Below are 16,242 nucleotides of genomic sequence, written 5' to 3'. Positions count from 1 at the left end.
AAGCAGGACTTCCTCAATTAAGAGCTTCTGAAGGAGTTTCCTTCCTCACCCTGTGTCCAAATGTAAACCAAGCTAGGGCAGGGCTATATTATACGCCTTCTTATTTGTTATTCATTCATACGTTTGTTCATTCTCCCACTGGTCATTCAGTCATTTATTTGTTGTTCGTTGGTTAATTAGTTTGTCTGTCCGACCAGCCAACCCTTCATTCAGTCATTCATTTCCTCTGCGTACAACATATTTCCAATCCCAAATAATCGGTTTATACAAATAATTGGTACATCTTAGAAATGAGGAGAGTTTACGTACTGATGCACTGCGGGTAGTCATAGTAACCATCTGCACAGCGTTCACAGTTGTTTCCCGCGAATTCTGCCCGGCATCGGCAGCGTCCTGTCCCCATCTCACAAGCAGCAGTCGTCCTGGCATCACACCTGCAGGCTGTAGTCACACACACACACACACACACACACACACACACACACACACACACACACACACACACACACACACACACACACACACACACACACACACACACACACACACACACACACACACACACACACACACACACACACACACGGAAAAAGACTGCTCTTGCTGCTTGTGACATACAGTGCATTCGGAACGTATTCATACCCCTTCGCTTTTTCCACATTTTATTACAATTCAGCCTTATTTTAAATTGATTTAAAAAAATCTTATCAACCTACACACAATACCCCATAATGACAAAGCAAAAACAGGTTTAGACATTTTTTTAAATGTATTACAATTTTTTAACTGAAATATCACATTTACATAAGTATTCAGACACTTTACTCAGTACTTTGTTGAAGCACCTTTGGCAGTGATTACAACCTTGAGTTTTCTTGGTAAGACGCTAAAAGCTTGGCACACCTGTATTTGGGGAGTTTCTCCCATTCTTCTCTGCAGATCCTCTGAAGCTCTGTCAGCTTGGAAGGGGAGCATCACTACACAGCTATTTTCAGATCTCTCCGGAGATGTTAGATCGGGTTCAAGTCCAGGCTCTGGCTGGGCCACTCAAGAACATTCAGAGGCTTGTCCCGAAGCCACTTCTGCGTTGTCTTGGTTGTGTGCTTAGGGCCGTTGTCCTGTTGGAAGGTGACCCTTCACCCCAGTATGAGGTCCTGAGCGCACTGGAGCAGGTTTTCATGAAGGATCTCTCAGTACTTTGCTCTGTTCATCTTTCCCATCAATCCTGACAAGTCTTCCAGTCCCTTCAGCAGAAAAACATCCCCACAGCATGATGGTACCACCACCATGTTTCACCGTAGGGATGGTGCCAGGTTTCCTCCAGACATGACTCTTGGAATTCAGGCTGGAGATGGTTGTCCTGGAAGGTTCTCCCATCTTCACAACGGAACTCTGGAACTCTGTCAGAGTGACCATCGGGTTCTTGGTCACCTCCCTGACCATGGCGCTTCTCCCCCGATTGCTCAGTTTGGCTGGGTGGCCAGCTCTAGAGTCTTGGTGGTTCCAAACTTCTTCCATTTATGAATGATGAAGGCCACTGTGTTCTTGGGGACCTTCAATGTGTTCTTGGGTACCCTTCCCCAGAGCTGTTCCTCGACACAATCCTGTCTCGGAGCTCATTCCTTCGACCTCATGGCTTGGTTCTTGCCCTGACATGCACGGTCAACCATGGGACCTTATATAGACAGGTGTGTGCCTTCCAAATCAATCAATTTAATTTACCACAGGTGGACTCCAATCAAGTTGTAGCAACATCTCAAAGATAATCAGGATGCACCTGATCTCAATTTCTAGCCTCATAGCAAAGGGTCTAAATACTTATGTAAGTATCTGTTTTTTATTTTTTATACATTTGCAAAAATGTCCAAAACCTGTTTTCGCTTTTTCATTATGGGGTATTGTATTGTAGATTGATGAGGAATAAGAATAAGGCTGTAACGTAACAAAATGTGGAAAAAGGGAAGGAGTCTGAATACTTTCCGAATGCACTGTATATGACAACAATCAAAGAAAATGATGATGGATCTAACAAGCTTTCACAGTCTGTGTTTTCCCAGGAAAACACCTTCTGCTATTGAGCTCACTTAAGGGCTTAGAAGCATTTCCTATACGTGCGATGCATTAGTTTCTCATCCAGACTGACATCAGAATGGAAATTAAATGAACATACTATGTGGGCATAAACAGCACAGTGACGTCAGGATTGTGTTTTATCAATCTCCTGCTAAATTGTCTCTCAGTCAGATTATATGTAACACGCACAAATATGTATGGTCACAGTTTTGTCTTATTTTCATTTTCTTTAATTTAAGAGATGTGCACCTTATTTTTTAAACTAAATATTATGTTTAAGAATATACAGTTGAAGTCGGAAGTTTACATACACCTTAGCCAAATACATTTAAACTCTGTTTTTCACAATTCCTGACATTTAATCCAAGTAACAATTCCCTGTCTAAGGTCAGTTAGGATCACCACTTTATTTTACAAATGTGAAATGTCAGAATAATAGTAGAGATAATTATTTATTTCAGATTTTATTTCTTTCATCACATTCCCAGTGGGTCAGAAGTTTACATATACTCAATTAGTATTTGGTAGCATTGCCTTTAAATAGTTTAAATTTGGGTAAAACATTTCGGGTAGCCTTTCAAAAGCTTCCCACAATAAGTTGGGTGATTTTTGGCCCATTCCTCCTGACAGAGCTGGTGTAACTGAGTCTGGTTTGTAGGCCTCCTTGCTCGCACACACATTTTCAGTTCTGCCCACACATTTTCGATAGGATTGAGGTCAGGTCTTTGTGATGGCCACTCCAATACCTTGTCTTTGTTGTCCTTAAGCCATTTTGCCACAACTTCGGAAGTATGCTTGGGGTCATTGTCCATTTGGAAGACCCATATGCGACAAAGCTTTAACTGATGTCTTGAGATGTTGCTTCAATATATCCACATAATTTTACTGCCTCGTGATGCCATCTATTTTGTGAAGTGCACCATTCCCCCCTGCAGCAAGGCAACCCCACAACATGATGCTGCCACTCCCACTCTTCACGGTTGGGATGGTGTTCTTCAGCTTGCAAGCGTCTCCCTTTTTCCTCCAAACACAACGATGGTCATTATGGTCAAAGTTCCATTTTTCTTTCATCAGACAAGAGGACATTTCTCCAAAAAGTATGATCTTTGTCCGCATGTGCAGTTGCAAACCATAGTCTGGCTTATTTATGGCAGTTTTGGAGCAGTGGCTTCTTCCTTGCTGAGCGGCCTTTCAGGTTATGTTGATATAGGACTCGTTTTATTGTGGATATAGATACTTTTGTACCTGTTTCCTACAGCATCTTCACAATGTCATTTGCTGTTGTTCTGGGATTGATTTGCACTTTTCGCACAAAAGTACGTTCACCTCTAGGAGACAGAACGTGTCTCCTTCCTGAGCGGTATGACGGCTGCGTGGTCCCATGGTGTTTATACTTGCGTACTATTGTTTGTACAGATGAACATGGTACCTTCATGCGTTTGGAAATTGCTCCCAATGATGAACCAGACTTGTGGAGGTCTACAATGTTTTTTCTGAGGTCTCGGCTGATTTCATTTGATTTTCCCATGATGTCAAGCAAAGAGGCACTGAGTTTGAATGTAGGCCTTGAAATACATCCACAGGTACAACTCCAATTGACACAAATGATGTCAATTAACCTATCAGAAGCTTCTAAAGTCATGACATAATTTTCTGGAATTTTCCAAGTTGTTTAAAGGCATAGTCAACTTAGTGTATGTAAACCTCTGGAATTGTGATACAGTGAACTATAAGTGAAATAATCTGTCTGTAAACAATTGTTGGAAAAATGACTTGTATCATGCACCAAGTAGATGTCCTAACCGACTTGCCAAAACTATAGCTTCTTAACAATTCATTTGTGGAGTGGTTGAAAAACGAGTTTTAATGACTAAGTGTATGTAACATTCCGACTTCAACTGTATATCAGATGGACCGTCATTATGGTTTGGAAGAGGCCGCTGTCTTAGTCAACCAGTGTCAAATTATTGATTGTCAAATTATAAGTGTTTCACTTGTTCACATAAACATTGTCACGCCCTGACCTTAGAGAGACGTTTTATTTCTCTATTTGGTTAGGTCAGGGTGTGCTGCGGGGTGGGCATTATATGTTTTGTTTTCTATGTTTCTTTATTTCTATGTTTTGGCCGGGTATGGTTCTCAATCAGGAACAGCTGTCTATCGTTGTCTCTGATTGGGAATCATACTTAGGTAGCCCTTTATCCCTCCTTCAGTGTTGCTAGTTGACTTGTGTTAGTGGCATTTAGCCCTTGTAAGCTTCATGGTTGTTTATCTGGTTTCTTGTTTTGTTGGCGTCATTCCATAATAAAGGAAAATGTATGCTCACCACGCTGCACTTTGGTCCACTTCTTCCTTCCAGGAAGACGGCCGTGACTGTCACGCCCTGACCGTAGATTGCTTTGTATGTTTCTATTTTTAGTTTGGTCAGGGTGTGATGTGGGTATTCTTTCTTTGGTCTATGTGTTTGGCTTGGTATGGTTCTCAGTCAGAGGCAGCTGTCTATCATTGTCTCTGATTGAGAGCCATACTTATGTAGCCTGTTTTCCCATTTTTAATTGTGGGTGATTGTTTTCTGTCTCTGTGTCTGCACCAGACAGAACTGTTTCGTTTTCGTTCGTTCTCTTGTTATTTTGTTTTTGTGTTCAGTTTGAATAAATATTAACATGGACACGTACCACGTTGCATATTAATCTGATCCTTCCTACTCCTCCTCAGACGAGGAGGAAAATCATTACAGTGACAAACATAGACAAGAGCAATTTGTTTTGTAGTTAGTCATAATTCAGCAAGAAAATTAAATTGCCTTCCATGCATTCTGTTCTATATAATAATTGCCTTTTTTCTCCATGAAGCCCACACAGGTTCTTCTTACTTGAATGAACAAAAAATATGTATCCTGACAAATACCAAATGACCTTTACTTTAATTCTATTCTCTAATAAGGTCCGTAGGGCTTTTTACAAGAGAGATGGTTTCTGCTGTGCTGGAGCAGGCACATCCTGCTTCTGTCATTTGTCACACAATAGGGGTGGTTTTCTAGGATAATCTGTGGCCCTATTCCTACTTTATAGTGAACTAATTCTCACCTTTTTAGATGAACAAAGATACAATTTAGGCTATAAAAAATATATGTTTAGTTTTATTGTTGAATGTTTTTCAGTTGTTCAAATGGATTACCTGGTAAACCATATCTCCTGATTTCTATAATAATCTCAAAATGCTGGATTGCTTTAGTATAGCCTGCTGTAACTCTAGGGATGCATCTATCATCATGAGTTAACCCTGTTGACCTCTGTTGTGCTTTCAAGGGATCACAAGCCACGTGTCAACCTGCTACTGTCATTTAATTTACTATTATTAGTTGGGCTACTACAGCTGTATATGGATTACTACAGTAAATGGGTTACCTTACACTCCAGTACCACATTCATTTGCCTGTTGTATGACATGTTCCCTTCATAATTATGATGGATCTGCATTTCAAATGGTCACACAGGCTAGTGTTGACAATCTCAAATTGAAGCATCATTGTTTTCCTTGAAATTACAGTATTTGATTGAATATGAGAACATTATACTAAAACGTAAGATTCATATGAACGTCTTCTCATCTGAGGTTTTAGATGCAGAGGAGGGCTAACAAGGTGACTATGAGAACACAGTTTTACTGTTGGTCTAGCTACTTCACTCCAGAATAACCCAGGCCTCTCCCTCTCCCCCTCCCTCCATCCCCCCTTTCATCCTGATGCAACATTTAACAGAGATGGAGAGATGGAGTAGGAAAGACTTGAGGACAGATACTTCAAGTTTAAAATAGGAGAGCTGTTGTCACGCCCTGGCCTTAGTATTTTGTGTTTTCTTTATTATTTTGGTCAGGCCAGGGTGTGACATGGGTATTTATGTGGTGTGTTTTGTCTAGGTTTTTTTTGTAGGTTATGAGATTGTGGTTTAGTGAAGTAGTCTAGGTAAGTCTATGGTTGCCTAGAGTGGTTCTCAATCAGAGGCAAGTGTTTATCGTTGTCTCTGATTGGGAACCATATTTAGGCAGCCATATTCTTTGAGTGTTTCGTGGGTGATTGTTCCTGTCTCTGTGTTTGTTGCACCAGATAGGGCTGTTTCGGTTTTTCACATTTATTGTTTTTGTATATTGTTCGTATTTTCATCTTTATTAAAGATGTTTATAAATAACCACGCTGCATTTTGGTCCTAGCATCTTTCACTGGAAGAAAACCGTAACAGCTGTATATGTTCTCTGGGTTCTAGACTTATAAAAGGGATGTGACACATCTTTCATCTACCGACCTCGGAAGATTATAAAATATATATATAATATATATATAAATATATATGCCATTTAGCAGACGCTTTTATCCAAAGCGACTTACAGTCATGTGTGCATACATTCTACGTATGACATTATGACTTCTGACAGCTACAGTACGCAGTATATATCCTGCATAGACAAATATTATGTATTACACAGATCACGAACCACAAGCCCTTGTGAAATTCACACATGATTTACCAAATATGCATGAATATCTGCATTGGAATCCACTGTGTTGTTGCCACTTTATGACGTAGGCCTAGGTTATGATCAGAAAAAATATCATTCTTGGAGTTCCGGTTCAGCATGTGAATGGAGAAGAAGCTCGTGGATGAGGCTCCTACCCATTAGTTCATTTTTCCAAATTTGTCATTTGCATTCCACTCTCTTACATATCATATTTGATTGATGAGTTCGTAAGTTAACTTTTTGATTAAAATGTCACACGACCTGATGAGCAGAAGGCCTGTAACTATCGTTTCAACTGCGATGGCAAATGTGAATGGTAATGGGGCCGACTCCAGTCCAACTGTTACAGAAACTCATGTGGTCACACTCCCCAGAGATCTTCAGAACCTCCGTACGGTTCTGGTCTCGGAAATAAGAGCTACCATTGCCACTCAGCTCAAAACTGCCATCGGCGCTGCTCTGGCCCACTTCTCCGCCGTCCTAGATGGTGTCTGAGCCGCTGCGGATGAACAAGGTCGCCAAATTGAAGGTGATGGGAAAATCAAAAGAAATCAGCCAAGACCTCCACAAGTCTGGTTCATCCTTGGGAGCAATTTCCAAACGCCTGAAGGTACCACGTTCATCTGTACAAACAATAGTACGCAAGTATAAACACCATGGGACCACGCAGCTGCAATACCGCTCTGGAAGGAGACACGTTCTCCTAGACATGTGAAAAGTGAAAATCAAACCCAGAGGAACAGCATAGGACCTTGTGACGATGCTAGAGGAAATGGGTACAAAAGTATCTATATCCACAGTAAAACAAGTCATATATCAACATAACCTGAAAGGCTGCTTAGCAAGGAAAAAGCCACTGCTCCAAAACCGTTTGCAACTGCACATGGGGACAAAGATCGTACTTTTTGGAGAAATGTCCTCTGGTCTGATGAAACAAAAATGGAACTATTTGGCCATAATGACCATCGTTATGTTGTGAGGTAAAAGGGGGAGGCTTGCAAGCCGAAGAAAACCAACACAACTGTGAAGCACGGGGGAAGCAGCATCATGTTGTGAGGGTGCTTTTGCTGCAGGAGGGAATGGTGCACTTCACAAACTAGATGGCATCATGAGGCAGGAAAATTATGTGGTACATTGAAGCAACATCTCAAGACATCAGACAGGAAGTTAAAGCTTGGTCGCAAATGAACAATGACCCAAGCATACTTCCAAAGTTGTGGCAAAATGGCTTAAGGACATCAAAGTCAAGGTGTTGGAGTGGTCATCACAAAGCCCTGACCTCAATCCTTTCGAAAATATGTGGGCAGAACTGAAAATGTGTGCGCGAGCAAGGAGGCCTACAAACCTGACTCAGTTACACCAGCTCTGTCAGGGGGAATGGGCCAAAATTCACCCACCTTACTGTGGGAAGCTTGTGGAAGGCTACCCAAAATGTTTTACCCAAGTTAAACAATTTAAAGGTAATGCTTGCAAATACTAATTGAGTGTATGTAAACCTCTGACCCACTGGGAATGTGATGAACGAATAAATCATTCTCTCTGCTATTATTCTGACATTTCACATTCTTAAAATAAAGTGGTGATACTAACAGGCTTAAGAATAAATGTCAGGAATTGTGAAAAGCTGAGTTTAAATGTATTTGACTAAGGTGTATGTAAACTTCCGACTTCAACTGTATATATGTCACTCCCTTTGGTTTCTTCCCCAGTCATCATTGTTCCTGTATCTGTCATGTCGGTACGCTCTTTGTGTTTCTTGTTTTGTTTATTTATGACATGTATTCACTCCCCGAACTTGCTTCCCGACTCTCAGCGTACATCGTTACAGAATGACGACTCAACAAATGGAAACATCAGGGACTGTTTTTTGTTTTGTTTTGGTGTTGGGTGTGATGTCAGGTCCGGGTGTTGGACCCAGTGCTACCTGGGAGGCCTCAGCCGGTTTGTAGGCTCCCATGTCTCAGCGGGTTCGATAGGCTCCCATGTCTCAGCGGGTTCGATAGGCTCCCATGCTGAAGCTGGGTGAACAGATTCCTGTGCCTCGGCCAGTTTATCAGATTCACTCCTCAGCCGGTTCGTCAGGTTTCTGAGCCTCAGCAGAGGCGACCAGTCCGCTCCGGATCCCAGGATCGTCCCTGGGGTTAGCGTCCTGTGGCTGGAGCTGAACGAGCCGGAGAGGGGGTACTGTCACGTATGCTCTCTCTCCGGTGCTCTAGGTCATCGTGCTCCCGCGCCTCAGCCAGTTCGGTAGGTTCCCGGTCCGCTCCTGATGCCCAGGATCATCATCATGGTCGGCATCCTGCAGCTGGAGCCGCGCGTTGACCTACCTTACCATTTTGTGAATGCCTTTTCAAATATATTTCACGACTGGTGCTACGGAGCCTCTCCGCATTAGGATAGGAAGGTTTTCTGTTTATATGCACCGATGCTGCACTGTTTCTATTCGCTGGGGAGGGGAGGGGGAGTGACATTTTCGGTTTCAAATGTTTTTTTGTTTTTTTCCCCCTTAGCTTTTTTAATCAGTTTTCTCTTATCTTTGCAAATGCTAGGTCTGTTTTCACACCTTTGTCATTTCAATATTTTAGAAGGCTAATCTCATAAAGTTTTTTATCTTGGAAGTTTTTTATCTTGGAATACTAAGGCAATGAACAATCCTGTCAAGAGGTCTAGGGTCTTCTCTCATTTGAAAAAGCTAAAAGCAGATGTGGTATTTTTTACAAGAGACCCATTTACGCATTAAAGATCACTCAAGGCTGCTAAACTCCAGGTTTAGTCAGGTTTTCCATTCAGACTTTAACTACAAAGCCAGAGGGGTTGTAATTTTGGTTAGTAAAAGAATACATTTCTCTACTACTAATGTTATTTCAGACAGTAATGGGAGATATTTAATCATAACTGGCACCATTTGGCACACACCTGTCTTATTGGTCTATGAATATGCTCCTAATTTTGATGATGTTGAATTTGCCAATGGGTTGCTGAGGAAAATCATTTCTCTGAACACCCATCTTTTGATATTTGTCGGGGATCTGAATTGTGTTATTAGCCCGGCTTTAGACCGTTCCAACCCCAGAACTATGTCTCCCTCTGCTACGTCAAAGTCCTTCTCAGGTTTTATGGTTCAGAATGGGTGTACAGATCCCTGGAGATGTCAGAATCCCCAGGCAAGAGAGTATTCTTTCATTTCACATGTACACCATTATTTTTCTTGTATTAAATATTTCTTTATTGATCATAAGTTACTTCCAAATGTCACCTCTTCTGAATATTTACCCATTGTAATTTCTGACTGTGGACCTTTAGCCCTCGACAGACTCTTACTCCTCTCTGGACATTCAATTCTCTTCTCCTGTCTGATGCAGACTTCTGTAACGTAAGCTCAACCTCTCATTCTCTCTTATTGGAATCACTTAAGGCCTATCTTAGAGGATACATTATTTCTTATTCTTCTCATTTAAACAAAGTTTACTAAAGAACTCACTAAAGCCTTCCTTGACTTAGACCATCAGTATGCCCAGACGCCATCCCCAGAGCAATATAAGCAACGCTTGAACTTACAATATGACTTCAATCTCGGTTACTACTAAACGGTTACTATTGCATTCACGTGGTACCTACTATGAACATGGCGACAGGGCAAGTAGTCTGCTCGTACACCAGTTAAAACACAGTTTACCCATCTGATTCCCAAAATGAATGATTCCTCTAATAGCTTGATTTCTGAACCTACGGGGATCAATGACAGCTTCAAATCTTTCTATTCCTTTCTATTTCCATCAGATACTGCCAATATGACTACATTTTGGGTGAACTGGAGACTCCCACACTTGAGGCTGAAACTGCAGATGACCTTGATTCCCCTCTCAGCCTTCAGTCTATCAAGTCAATGCAGAGCAGCAAGGCTCCAGGGCCTGATGGGTTTACAACTGAGTTCTTTAAGAAATTCTATACCAAGTTAGCCCCTTTACTTTTATCTGTGTATAATGAATCACTTGAACGTGGCTCGTTGCCACCTACCGTAACACAGGCTTGGTTTACAACTACTGAGCACTGGTTTACATATGCTCGGCAGAATGAGTGACTAATTGGTCGAGGTAGCATCGAATGAGGAAAACAGGAATTGCATCTAACATGTCACCATATACAATAACATGTCTTCATATACTATACAATGGGAGTCCAAAGGAGTTCTAAATTATCCCTATTGTCTTTGTAAGCTATGAGCAGGTAAAACAATATCTATGGATTTTCTATCACGTTAAATCATTCATTTGTTACAGGTTTCAATATCAGCCAACGGAACAGGTTACAGTTTGCAACAGCACAGTGAGTGGCGATTGGGCATTGACCTTAATTGAGTTTGTGACTTCTTTGCTCTTTTCTAAGCACTGATGGCAACCATTTTAATTCCATCACCTCTCAAAGCCCAATCACAACTTGCAGCAATTTATGTGGCGAGGAACAACAACGACGTACTATGCTAGCAATGTACACAAGTGTGGCACTGAATTTAGCAACAATACAAGTGGCTAGTGCTAGTGGTTGGTGCCACTGCGTGTATGTGTGTGCCTGTCAGAAACAACACCAAAGTCTATGGAAGTCTCTGTTCCATTTTGGTCTTACGTATTAGTCATAGGTCAGAAAGCAAGCTACACTAGCTCTTTACTAAACATTAATACCCCAACTATTTTTATATATAGTACCAGTCAAAAGTTTGGACACCTACTCATTCAAGGGTTTTTTTGTTTTTTTAAAACTATATTTACTACATCGTAGAACAATAGTGAAGACATCAACACTAGGAAATAACACATATGGAATCATGTAGTAACAAAAAATATATATTTTATATCTGAGATTCTTCAAAGTAGCCACCCTTTGCCTTGATGACAGCTTTGCACACTCTTGGCATTCTTCACGAGGAATGTTTTTCCAACAGTCTTGAAGGAGTTCCCACATATGCTGAGCACTTGTTGGCAGCTTTTCCTTCACTCTGCGGTCAACTCATCCCAAACCATTTCAATTGGGTTGAAGTCGGGTGATTATGGAGGCCAGGTCATCTGATGCAGCATCATCACTCTCCTTCTTGGTCAAACAGCCCATACACAGCCTGGAGGTGTGCTGGGTCATTTTCCTGTTGAAAAACAAATGATAGTCCCACTAACCGCAAACCAGATGGGATGGCGTATCGCTGCAGAATGCTGTGGTAGCCATGCTGGTTAAGTGTGCCTTGAATTCTAAATAAATCACCAAAAGTGTCACCAGCAAAGCACCCCCACACCATCATACCACCTCCTCCATGCTTTATGATGGGAAACACACATGCTGAGATCATCCGTTCACCTACTCTGCGTCTCGGCGGTTGGAACCAAAAATCTCACATTTTGACTCATTAGACCAAAGGACAGATTTACACCAGTCTAATGTCCATTGCTTGTGTTGCAAGTCTCTTCTTCTTATTGGTGTCAATTTGATCACAACGGCTTGATTCACACAGTCTCCTCTGAACAGTTGATGTTGAGATGTGTCTGTTACTTGAATGGTGTAAAGCATTTATTTGGGCTTCAATCTGAGGTGCAGTTAACTCTAATGAACTTATCCTCTGCAGCAGAGATAACTCTGAGTCTTCATTTCCTGTGGCGGTCCTGATGAGAGCCAGTTTCATCATAGCGCTTGATGGTTTTTGCGACTGCACTTGAAGAAACTTTCAAAGTTCATGAAATTTTACGGATTGACTGACGTTCCCGGATTGACTGACGTTGACTGATGTAGAAAATAGTAAAAATAAAGAAAAACCCTTGAATAAGTAGGTGTGTCCAAACTTTTGAATGGCACTGTACTGCAACTAAATCTGATACGTTCACATCATTAGGCACTTAGGAAAAAAGGAAGACACTACGACCATAGAGAAAGGAAAAACTGAGAAATACAGTTTGAAGAGAAGGAAGGGTCTCACTCACGAATACAGCCACTGTGAGACTGTGGAGGCACTCCGTGGGGTCTGTAGAATCCATCAGCACAAAGCTCACAGTTCACCCCCGCCGTGTTGTGCTAGTGAGAGGGAAATAGACAGAGATATCAGACAAACGCCACACAACACACTCCTGTCCTGCTTTAGAATGAATGGAGTGAGTGGGTCAGAGGGACACAATGTTTTGGAGGGCAACGAAGGTTCCTCTAAAGCAAGAAGACAAAATGCAAAACTGTTTTCTAAAACTATAGATAAATGTTTGTATCAAACACACCTTACAGTTGCTAATCTATCTGTTTGCATTTGGGACCTTATCTTCTTTCACACTGAGTGTGCATGCAGTGTAGATGGCTTGTTTAAACATGCTTCCTGCAAGGGCATTTTAGTCCCAAATGATAATAGTGCATCTCATAATTGTTTTTGAGAAACATTACTTTGTCTTGGGAGATTTAGTCAAAATGAGCTGGCTGACATCTTGTCTGATTTGGAAGACATGCCAACGTTTGCACAGAGAGCGATTTATCTTCATGCCGTTTGCACAAGGAGTTTAGTACAGAGAATATCCACCGTGTGTACGTTGACTTAAAACTGATCCGTGCTTATTGAAATTTCCATTACAGACCTCCATGCCTGCTCGTAGATCTGGGTCATGTTCATTATGGCACAAAATAGCAAAACGTTTTCCAATGGCACAGAAAAAAATGTGTGTTTTTTATTGGACAAATGCTGCTAACAGATCTGAGACCACCTCCTGTTGAACACGGAACGAGAGAGAGCTCGATTTGTTGTTTTAGGCGTAGCTGCTAGCTAGCTGCCTATCAAGCTAGCAAGGTTTTCATGAAGGGTTGAACGCAGCCCGGGACACAGTTAGCCATTGTGGCTGGGACCATGAATTGTCCCGGGCTTGTGGCTGTCTAGACCCCTGCTGTTAGTTGTTGTTGTGACCTACTTGTTGTGTGTGTATGTACTGACATGTATGTGTAACTGATAGATGCACACACACACACACACACACACACACACACACACACACACACACACACACACACACACACACACACACACACACACACACACACACACACACATTTAAAAATATTAACATGGTGTGTGTGTGTGTATGTAAATTGTAAACTATTTTGTCTGTAATGTCTTTTTCATTTAATGTCGGACCACAGTAAGACTAGCTGTCGCCTTTGGCGTCGGGTAATGGGGATCCTAATAAATCATATCAAATGCAAGTAGTGCCTAGTTTCACTCCATTCACTTCTGTTTTGTGCCTACTGAACACTACCCCTGTCCTCATTCTAGTGTAGGCATGCTCCCTGTTCATCTTAAAGAGCATCCACATGCATGCTATACATACCATACAACATACCAAATTACAATGTTGCATGCCCTGCATAAAATCCAAAAGATGGACATATATTGATGAGGATATCAAAATATAGTCTATGGCGCTTATCTCTCATGCGCACACGCACACGCACACGCACACGCACACACACACACGCACACACACACACACACACAGGAATCTATTCAGACTTAAAACGGGCTTTCTTAAAACCTGGCAGTTGATGCACACTCCTCCCCCGTTGTAACTGCCGAAGGTGTCTAAACTTTCTGTCCTCTGCTCCACCTCTGGGTCGTAATAACACTCAGTGGCATGTGAATGGCACTGACAGGCTGTGAGAGAAAAAACGAAACGAACACACAAATCAGAGACACACATGAAACAGACACGCACACACAGACAGGTAAGAGTCAGTACTATATTTTATATCTAGCTACTATCTGTTACTATCCGTTAATATCCGTTCCAAAAAGTGCAACTATAAAGTCTATCAAGCTCAAAACGATTTGTTTAGATGTCGTATAGAGCGGTTTCTTTTTTTAAACAATCTTTATTAAGAGCTGTAATTTTATTGTGAGGAACTGCAGTTTTATCAGACATTTGTTCTGTTTTGTTCTCTGTTATTTGAGGCCTTTTAACAGGACTGTACTTCCTCTAATTTCTCCTGTAAAACCTCCTCCTAAATCTGCCTGGTTAATGTTTATGAATGGTTAGGGTGCATTTGTAATACGAGAGTGTACTGATTGAATTACAGACTTCTCCCTTTCTATCTCTCTTTTGCTCTCTCTTGTTCTGCGGTTGTAGAGTTGCAGGGTCAAGTTTCAGCATCTCCGACTCAGGATCTTGTCAACAGGCCAAGGCAATTTGGAACCAGCTGGCATTGGGACTGACTGGCCGGCTGTATAGAGTACAGCAGTAGTGGCGCTGGGCTAGCTACAGTAGACTGCATACAGTGCAGTTCATCACCACATACCACATGAGTAACGCCCTCAACAGTTTGCTGAGGACTCTTCCTAGTTCCAACACCATATCAGGGCATTTAGCACTGAAGCTAATGTTAGAAGAGATGGTGGGAGAATCATAAAGATAAGATATTGCTACCATGGAAAGAAAAAAATACATGCATATAAAACTCCTTTGTGACAAAGCAGAGATAGTAAACAACGGTCATACCCACATACCTAGTTAACAATATCGTGGCATCACAAACCAAACTATGCTGGCTTGGCTATTAGTTCTTTACAAGTTGTACTTTTCAGCACAGTTCCAGTAATTATGTATTGTCGTGGATGTGCAAGCAGGGCCGTTCAGTACAGCTTGGTTTGGCTTGGTTTGACTCAGTAGTGTGAATAGAGAACAGATACAGCAGAGCGAGGGTGGAGCATGGCACTAACGTTGGGACACAGACAGAACAGTCAGAGAACAAAGAGAAGAGGGTGAGGATGGAGACGGACTAAGAGAGGAGGGTGACAATGGAGGGTGACAGAGAGAGGAGAGTTGAGAGTTGAGGGGGATAAAGTGAGGAGGGTAAGGGTGGAGGGTAGCAAAGAGAGGAGAGTGATGGTGGAGGGTGGTACTCACGTTGGCACTCATTGGGACTGTCTGTCGTCGCCACCCGCCATGGCTTCTGGTTGAACCCTGGACAGCAACGGTCACATGACTCACCACAGGTGTTGTGTTTGCACTCGCACTGCAGCCTAAAGACAGGAGAAGAAAAGAAGAGACATCTGGGTTTCCTGCATCATTCTTTCACGTATGACTCTCCAAGAACGGCGCCGGAGGGGATGGCTGCTGTTTTACGTGCTCCTAACCAACTGTGCTATTTTGTTAATTTTTTGCGTTGATTTTGTACATAATGTTGCTGCTACCATCACTTATGACCAAGGTGAGGTCGGCTGCCTTCTGAGAATTCGTAGGAGAGTAAGTAAACCCCCTCTTAGTCAGTCCTATTAGCCAACGTGCAATCATTGTATCACAAAATGGATGAGCTCCGATCAAGGATATCCTACCAACGGGACATTAAAAACTGTAATATCTTATGTTTCACCGAGTCGTGGTTTTACGACAACATGGATAACATACAGCTGGCAGGGTTTTCGGTCCATCGGCAAGACAGAACAGCTGCCACCGGTAAGGGGTGGCGGTCTGTGTCTATTTGTAAATAACAGCTGGTGCACGAAATCTAATATTAAGGAATTCTCAAGGTTTTGCTCACCTGAGGTAGAGTATCTCATGATATGCTGTAGACCACACTATTTACCAAGGGAGTTTTCATCTATATTTTTCATAGTTGTCTATTTACCACCACAAACCGATGCTGGAATTA

At 41.9% G+C, this 16,242-nt stretch overlaps 1 protein-coding gene across 5 annotated transcripts in view; it reads right to left on the bottom strand.

The window, feature by feature from the left end:
* Window positions 1-16,242, bottom strand: part of LOC124010172 (laminin subunit alpha-3-like) — a 117,136-nt gene that overhangs the window by 63,681 nt on the left and 37,213 nt on the right. For all 5 annotated transcript variants that reach the window (XM_046322565.1, XM_046322562.1, XM_046322564.1 and 2 more), the window contains 4 exons: window positions 15,498-15,613; window positions 14,130-14,248; window positions 12,549-12,639; window positions 310-441 (listed from right to left, as the gene is read on the bottom strand). In XM_046322565.1, coding sequence (XP_046178521.1) covers window positions 310-441; window positions 12,549-12,639; window positions 14,130-14,248; window positions 15,498-15,613 — 458 coding nt within the window. The remainder of the gene's footprint in view (window positions 1-309; window positions 442-12,548; window positions 12,640-14,129; window positions 14,249-15,497; window positions 15,614-16,242) is intronic.

Source organism: Oncorhynchus gorbuscha, linkage group LG22 (assembly GCF_021184085.1).
Source record: "Oncorhynchus gorbuscha isolate QuinsamMale2020 ecotype Even-year linkage group LG22, OgorEven_v1.0, whole genome shotgun sequence".
NCBI lineage: Eukaryota > Metazoa > Chordata > Actinopteri > Salmoniformes > Salmonidae > Oncorhynchus > Oncorhynchus gorbuscha.
Note: the sequence above shows the minus strand (reverse complement) of the source record. Positions and strands in the feature narration are given on the sequence as shown.